At 33.3% G+C, this 8985-nt stretch overlaps 2 protein-coding genes across 5 annotated transcripts in view; one reads left to right on the plus strand and one right to left on the minus strand.

The window, feature by feature from the left end:
- Window positions 1-2113, minus strand: part of LOC108686047 (39S ribosomal protein L53, mitochondrial) — a 4166-nt gene extending 2053 nt beyond the window's left edge. Inside the window, exon 1 of the mRNA XM_018191102.1 lies at window positions 1932-2113. Within this exon, the coding sequence (XP_018046591.1) occupies window positions 1932-2077 (146 nt within the window). The 5' untranslated portion in view covers window positions 2078-2113. The remainder of the gene's footprint in view (window positions 1-1931) is intronic.
- LOC108686046 (protein argonaute-2) overlaps window positions 1-8985 on the plus strand; it is a 22622-nt gene that overhangs the window by 10231 nt on the left and 3406 nt on the right. For 3 of the 4 annotated variants that reach the window (XM_018191097.1, XM_018191099.1, XM_018191100.1), the window contains exons 4-10: window positions 6022-6162; window positions 6251-6531; window positions 6624-6930; window positions 7003-7225; window positions 7368-7515; window positions 7594-7857; window positions 8610-8928. In XM_018191097.1, the coding sequence (XP_018046586.1) occupies window positions 6022-6162; window positions 6251-6531; window positions 6624-6930; window positions 7003-7225; window positions 7368-7515; window positions 7594-7857; window positions 8610-8928 (1683 nt within the window). Of the gene's footprint in view, window positions 1-3355; window positions 3451-6021; window positions 6163-6250; window positions 6532-6623; window positions 6931-7002; window positions 7226-7367; window positions 7516-7593; window positions 7858-8609; window positions 8929-8985 lie in introns of those variants that run through there. The other variant, XM_018191101.1, reaches the window with a different exon arrangement.

Raw genomic sequence — 8985 nt, forward strand, 5'->3', positions numbered from 1 at the left:
AAATTATATAATTATATAATTAATATTATTTATGTATTAATATTAATGAAATTAAGTTTATCCATGCACATAATAAAAACAAGATACACATAACATTTAGAATATGCACGTTAAAACATAAATTGTGAATAGGATTCTAGCTGATTCTAACTTCTCCCGAAATCTGACGGGAATTATAGATCGTTTAAAAAGTAGATTTATCTCGTGATCCAATATATGAAACAGTAAGATGATTCATGTCGTTGCACGAACGTGTCGATATCACGCCACGACTGTGTATAAACGTCAAAGTCGGTATTGCGGAATCATGATGGAGTAGGACGGAGAGGAAGGGGAGAAAGATTCTTGTTTTCTCTTATTCTTTATTACCTGTTAACGCTGATTACGCCGAGCGATAATAGGGCACCTAGGAGCTCGCGAATCTTTGGAACTGTTCTACCTCGACTGGCAACGCACACACGATCGAGATACGCTTCTATAAATAACAATGGGAGGGCTGCGCATATCGTCTGCTAACCTGGCGCCGAGGGGTGCGCGTGCGTGCGTCAATGACGTCTCATCGAGTGCCAACCTGACCACTCGCGGGTTGGTGGTTAATCGTTACTGAAGAGGATTGGATAAAGCGGAAGATGCGCGTGTCATATGTCGAGTCTGGCGTCTAATAATTACGTTTATATTTCCTTCATAAAAATATATGTTTACGTTAAAATAAAATGTAATTTTAATGTAAATGTAATTAATAAGAATGTGTTACATTGGTTGCATTCTGTAAATATATTATAGTATACGGAGCATAAACTTCATGCTAAGAACGTGACTTTGTTGAACTACATTTTATGGAAATAATAATTTTGCTGAAATGTTTGCCAAATGCGGATATGAAAATAATTTTTTTTACCATCAAAATAATTATGTAGAAAATTTAAACATGATGAGCAATATTACAAAAATGTTTTGACATTTTTGACAACAATCAGCTGTCCTATATAATTAGTTTGATAGTTATGAATAAAATTATTTTCAGATTTGTAGAAAACTTTTAGCTATATATTGTTAAATTTCGGCAAAACCGTTCTTTTTCTTTCGTTCTATCTAATCCTTTTTATATTCGTTCTATCTAATCCTCTTTAATCGTTACCGGGATATCGAAGAATGATTTCGATCAATCTTCGTCACTTACGATTAATTTATCAAGCGATACCGTGTTATCATGAAGAGAATTATTGATTTTTTTGTTTTGACATATAGGATAGCAATACTTAAATTAATCGGAATTCCGCTAAAAATCGACCTAATAAATCTATTTCTATTAAGATATAATTCTGATTTAGTTTTTATTCTTTTTTTTCTGAGGATCAGAAAAAGATGATAAGTAAATTAAATTGAAATTAAAATTAAATTATATTAGTAGAAAATGTATGTTGCCCCTCGGAAAAGACACGATTTTGCTTGAAACGATACATTTATTTTTTTTCCTCGCCATTTAAATAAAATATTACTTGGAAAAACACGATCAGAATAAATCCAGAATAAATCCTCTTATTTTCATCTTCGAAATCTCATACATCTAATCGTATTTTGATATATTGCGTAAAAGAAAATATAATGGAATAACGGCAATGTTAAATAGAATGTTTATTTTGGAATAGTAGAAAATTTTTTTCGATTGATGGGATTATACTTTTAGATTTAGAGAAACAGTCTTACTTCAACTAAGTAAACTTCTAAAAATAAACATTCTACTGAATGTAGCCAATATACGGAAAATTTCGATTCTATTTGCAAATTTCTCGATTTTTTGTAAAGAAAATACAAGTGTTTTTCCGGAAATTTAAAAGTGAATGTAATATCTCGCGCGCGGAACCCCGTTTCGATAATTCCCGCGCAATCGCGAGATGCGCGTGACGCGCGGCCAACTTCAGAGAACTAACCTCGTCTGCTTGGACCGATGATCGAACGGGTCGAAACGAACATCGATCTTATTAACAGGCGTTAGATTGACGCGCTTAATCTGCTTTACGATCGCGCTCATCATACCGCCGGAGCGTTTGATGGTCCCAGAGAAATGAATCGACATTTTGAAGTCTCGACGCGAGCACGATGCACGTAAACGCGACGCATATACCGCTCGCGGCGTCACTGCCCGGAACTTGTCGCGCCAATGCTGCCACTATTGCGGTCGAGACCTTCGGCTGCAGCAGGTTGGCAGCGGATCGATCTTGCACAACGCCCGCCATGATCAACGTACTAATGATTTTTTCTTTTCTTAAATTCTATTCTATCAATTATTATTTGTAAATAAAAAATCATGTTCTTTATTTACAAATAATAATGTAAAGGACTTTATTCATATGTAATAGCATTTTGTTATCAACATTGGTATTACATGAAATTTATGAAATATATTACAATGATTGAATAAAAAAAATTATAGTACTGATAATGCGATAAGAAATTGATAATTTATTCTGATATATACAACGTGTGATATGTAAATTACTTTTTTTTATTAATCATTTTTTATTAATCGTTTATATCTCAAATCAATGAAATCAGCATAAAGCTGCAAACTTTGTTTGCAATTATTAAAATTTATTAATTTTTATGGTTTTATTTTATTCTGTAGCATTACATTCAATAAAATTTTTTTTATTGTTAAAGTGATCAAACTAATTTTTTTCAAGCAGTATCTGTATTATTTTATTAATTATAAATTAATTATAATTTTATATCTAATTATAAAATTTGTTAATCTATATTGAAAGAAACGCATGAGAGAATGCATTAATCAATACTACTTAATCAATACTATCAATAGTACTTTAGTCATAATTCTTTCATGTCTTTTCATGTATGCTAGATTACAAGATTACGACAGCGGTATTTTGTTAATAGTAAAGATGAGGAATGATAAAGAGAACAGTGATGCGTCGATTGAATCTTCCGGATTGGTGCTCATCGCTATTTTTATCCATTATTCTAGTTAATCGAACAGGCATGCTGAAAAAAAATGATATTATAGCATCATCAACATCAGCAAGTATTTGATTTTTTTTTTCTAGAAAGAGATAACGCATGTGAAAAAACTTTCACGTGCATTACTAACGGAAGTTCTCTGATAAACGGACAGAAATTTTCGAGACTGATCGGAATAATTTAAATGATTCGCGAGTACCGCGCACAGCAACGTGCGAGCGAGGCGCCGCGGATTGTCGACCGCGACCGTCATTCGCTGTGCGCTGATTGGTCCCACTGCGGCCAATAGGCGCCGCGCTAGCGGACGCCATTGCGGAGGGACAGTCTCGTTTGGTGGTGTCGTTCGCAGTGTGTGTTGTGGGGAAGTGTGTGGTGTGGCCAGTGGGGTCTTGTGTTGAATTTTTTTACTTATTTATTAGTGATTATCTGGTCTTTTACACTCAACGGCAGCGAGAATGTACCCCGCAGGACAACGTGAGTGCCATTACGCTGTCGTATCCCCGTTAGGATCCACGGAAATCCCCGTAAACACGCTTGAACCATCCCTGCGGATGTTCCTCGACGAGCGAGCTCCGCGGGCTCGTTCGCGATGCACGCGATGCACGCACGCACACTCGCCAGACTTGCCCACAATCTCCAGAATGTACGCCTTGCTCCTTCTTCATTATTCCTCCGTCCCGAAGAACGTCGTAAAGGAAATGTTGCGACGCCCGTGCGTGAAGACGTGCCGAATGACCTCGGATGAACCTCGTTCAACAGGCACGCGTGTCGTCATTCATCTGCGACACGACGGCCTCCACGCGTTAGCTAATTCTGGTCTCTAGCGTCTCTTTCTAGATTATGGTCTTATCTACCGTGCAAACAAAGAATTCAGCGTTTTTTAGGTGTTAAAGCGAACGGCAGTAGGGAAGACCTACTGACCTTTTGTGCTCTGTTGAAAAATTGACAATTCGATGACGCTGTTCCCTTGCTTGCATCTGCATCCGAAATCCACGTGGAAAATTTGTCCTGAGTCGTGCGAGCCAGCTGTGTCACATGCTTCCGACATGAGTCACATTATTAGAAGACTGTTTCGAGTTAGGAGCATTATTGGAAACAGTTTGTTAAACGTCGAAGCATTAAGAGAATGAAGTATGGTATATATACTTCAAAAATTATAAAAATTATGATCAAGACTGTGACAGTATTACGTTTTGATAACAATGCACAATTGTTATAATTCTTTGATGACTTATATTGATTTATTTGATTTTTTTCAATCAAAAATAAACATGTTTGTTTCTGCCAATATAAATTAACTTTAATTTTGATTGAACTTATTCTTTATCTTTTTACAATCTTAAGCCAGCATTTATAATTTGTTCTTATTTTAAAATGTCTTAAGTAATATCTTAGAACATAAGGTTATATTAACATCTTAAAACATTACTTAAATAAGAATTGACTATGAATACTAGCATTAAACATTAAGAAAAAGATAAAAAGTTAGTTGAATCAAGATTAAAATTAAACTACATTAATAGAAATGAACATTCAAAATTACTGTTTTTTTATGATCTGTCTTTATAAGCACATTATTAAGATATTATTTTATTTGCTATATAATAAATAGTATATAATCATAATATAAGTCATCAAAGTCATCAGTTGAATGAAATTTTCCTGTTAAATGACTTATAGAATAAAAAATTTCTAGACTTGAGGATTTACTCTCTGATAGCCAATCAGTACATCTGAAAAATTATCATACAATAAATGCAATATTAACTTAAGAATAACTATTTCATTTAATGAGCTCTATAATATATTGGGGTGTGCCTTCCTTATATCAAAATATAAAAACTGTGGCTATAGAAGAAAGAAAAGCAAACAAATATTTATCTTTCTAGTTTTGACTACTTATGATAGTAAAATATTAATCAATCAGTGAATCTTCGACAAAAAAAGATAGAGAATTTCTGGAGATTCATTCATCCTTCAATATAATTGACATATTGAAAAACGTTATGCTACAAATGAAAGTATAATACTTTTAATTTATTCTTTATAGTATCTCAGTTTCTACAATAAGAGTTATTGAACGATTTTTTATTGATTACATATATCCATCATATATAATAGCCAAGACAAATGCAAATTTTAAAATAGCATTTAAAAATAAAAAACTAGTATTAAAGTGTTATACATGTACATTAATATTATAATCAAAGACAATACCATTTTCTTTTGATGCAACTAACATCAATATTTAGCTCTATTTCGTATATTTTTGACAGAGTCAAATGAAGGTGCTTTTGATGCAACTAACATCAATATTTAGCTCTATTTCGTATATTTTTGACAGAGTCAATATGAAGGTGCTTATTATCTTTTATTATTATCAAAGGCATGAAGTTCGAGAAAAAGTGTTTTTTCTCATTCACACTAACCGCCTTGCTATCTCTGAACGCGTGAAATTTTAATCCCGTTATTTTTAAACTTATTTTAAAACATAGCTTTGACTTAGATTTTCGTATTAAACTTTTCGTTTTAAAATGTTCAAAAGAATCTGTCTTTATATATAAAATATTTAGTCTTCAGTTTTGGGACACACACACACACACACACACACACACACACACACACACACACATACACACACACACATATATATATATGTATATATATAATATTGTTGAAAGTATCTTGTTAATTATCTTGTTAAATATATCAGAGATGTTTTGCTGCATTTTGTTATAATCACTGACGTAAAAAAAGAAATGGAAGATACTGTAATCTATTAACTGACTTAAAATTTCTTCTTAAGCGTTAATACTCACAACTCATTGAATAATTGCTTAATACAATACTTTATAAACAATAAACAAAATTGCAGATAAAAATTGATTGCTATATATTCTGGTAATAATTAAAGACACATAATGTAGGAACATAAATAGAAATAAAAATGAAAAGTGCAATATGCAATATTTTTTTCAATTCAATAAATAAAATATATAAAACTGATACTTATTTTTTTAATTGATACTTATGTCATTTTCTCAGCCCCCCCACCTGGACCCTCAACTAGTGGCGGTTCTGTTGGGACAGCAGGAGTAGCGGCGAGTAGTGTCGCGGCTCCTAGCAATATGGGGCTTGTTCCCGCACAGCAGGCACACACTCCTCCTCAACCTACAGAACTGCCAAGTATGTATATCTAATTCTAATTCTGATATTATAAATAAAAAATTGATGAAAAGTTAGTTTTCTGCAATTAAATAATATTCTTTTACAGTGTTTACGTGCCCTCGAAGACCAAACATAGGACGAGAAGGTAGACCGATCGGTTTGAGAGCTAATCATTTTCAAATTAGTATGCCACGTGGCTATGTACATCACTATGACATTAGCATACAACCTGATAAATGTCCTCGGAAAGTTAATAGGGAAATTGTAGAAACGATGGTTCATGCATATACTAAAATATTTCAATCTCGTAAACCTGTATTTGATGGCAGAAATAACTTGTACACAAGGGACCCTTTGCCTATCGGGCATGATAAAGTAGAATTAGAGGTAAATTACTATCTTTTAAAGTCTAAAGTTATTATCTTTTAAAAATCCAAACGTTCTATGATTTATAATTGCATTTATAATTGTTTTTGTAGGTCACACTGCCTGGTGAAGGAAAAGACAGAGTTTTCCGAGTAGTCATAAAGTGGTTGGCACAGGTTTCGCTATTTGCTTTAGAAGAGGCTTTAGAAGGACGAACTAGACAAATTCCATATGATGCTGTTCTTGCTTTAGATGTTGTAATGAGGCATTTACCATCTATGACATACACTCCAGTAGGTAGATCGTTCTTTAGTACGCCAGAAGGATATTACCATCCATTAGGTGGAGGCAGGGAAGTATGGTTTGGATTCCATCAATCGGTGAGACCATCGCAATGGAAAATGATGTTAAATATTGACGGTAAGCGAAAGAAAGATTACTGATTTATTAGGTTATTATGACTTTATTGAACTACTTTCATTTGTATTCTAGTCTCTGCCACTGCCTTTTACAAAGCGCAGCCAGTTATAGAATTTATGTGCGAAGTGTTGGATATTCGAGATATCAATGAACAGAGAAAACCGCTCACGGATTCTCAGAGAGTGAAATTTACCAAAGAAATCAAGGGTCTCAAGATTGAAATAACTCACTGCGGAGCTATGAAGCGAAAATATCGAGTGTGCAATGTTACACGTAAACCAGCTCAAATGCAATCGTAAGTATATTATAATTAAATTAATATTACTAAATGTGAAATATAAAAAAATATGTCAATTATACACATGTTATACATATGTTAATTATACACTATAGCTAACTATAGCTAACGCTTATAATATAATTTAATTTAATTACAGATTTCCATTGCAACTGGAAAATGGACAAACAGTTGAGTGTACAGTTGCCAAATACTTCTTAGATAAGTACAAAATGAAATTGCGCCACCCACATCTTCCTTGCCTGCAAGTCGGCCAAGAACATAAACACACATATTTGCCGCTTGAGGTACGCAACAATTTTTTATTTACAGTGTATTGCATTCTATTGAAGAATAAAATATAATTTAATTTTACTTGATATTAGGTTTGCAATATTGTCGCCGGACAACGCTGCATTAAAAAGTTAACTGATATGCAGACTTCGACTATGATCAAAGCGACAGCGCGTTCCGCACCAGATCGTGAACGGGAAATTAATAATCTAGTTAGAAGGGCTGACTTTAACAATGATTCTTATGTACAAGAATTTGGATTGACTATATCGAACAGTATGATGGAAGTCAGGGGTCGTGTACTACCTCCGCCCAAACTGCAGTATGGAGGGCGCGTAAGTTCCCTCAGTGGACAGGTGAGAAACTTCCAACTAAATCAGTCAGGTCTAGCCGAATCATACATTTGCAGAGGCTAATAAGTTTGATTATTTTTAGCAGGCATAAATTTTTATAGCGTCAAATGTTTGATTATTAAATTATCATAGTTCTTAGATTCTTTATATGTAATCTACAAGCTGAAGCTTTTTCTAGCTGAGAAGGCTATAAAATACGTTTATACAAGTTTTTATTTTTATTTTGTTTTGCGTATAATAGTGTTTACGATACTTATATTTTGTAAATTAATTTATATTGCGATGATAATATTTTTAACATATGTTTGTATTTAGTTAAGATTACATTTGATATATCTCTACACAGTAGCCAAAAGTTGTCAAATGAATGCATGGGTTCTAGACCTGATTGATTTGATATCTGGGCTGTTAGTGTAACGAATATTCAAACTGTTATTGTGATAAATTGTAAATGATAAAATGTAACGGGTATCGTTTTTGTATATTGTAGACGTAGCTTACGGTTTACAAATGTAACTAATGTTACATTTGCAGTCCGATATCACGTGCGAAAGTCTGATGCTATCAGTATTTGTTCCATGCTAACAGAACAATTCTTTGTTTATTTTTGCTATATAATATAATTAAATTGTATTAAACAAAATTAATGAGACATGTTTGCATATGGAAACACTGATACATCTACTGCAATATAATTTTATATTATTTAAACATATTGTGTTTAAACACTTAATAATTTATATCTTTTTCTAAAGACAAAGCAGCAGGCGATGCCTAACCAAGGTGTATGGGATATGCGTGGCAAACAGTTCTTCACTGGAGTGGAGATAAGAGTGTGGGCGATCGCTTGTTTTGCACCTCAAAGAACAGTACGCGAAGATGCGTTACGTTCATTCACAACACAACTACAGAAAATTAGTAATGATGCTGGTATGCCCATCATTGGACAACCATGTTTTTGTAAATATGCTACTGGACCAGATCAAGTTGAACCCATGTTTCGATACTTGAAATCGACTTTCTCGCAGCTGCAATTAGTTTGTGTTGTATTACCAGGCAAAACTCCTGTATATGGTAATTGTATATGCTGTATATAAATATATATATAAATGTATGTGTATATATATATAT

Source organism: Atta colombica, unplaced genomic scaffold, assembly GCF_001594045.1.
Source record: "Atta colombica isolate Treedump-2 unplaced genomic scaffold, Acol1.0 scaffold163, whole genome shotgun sequence".
Classification (NCBI taxonomy): domain Eukaryota; kingdom Metazoa; phylum Arthropoda; class Insecta; order Hymenoptera; family Formicidae; genus Atta; species Atta colombica.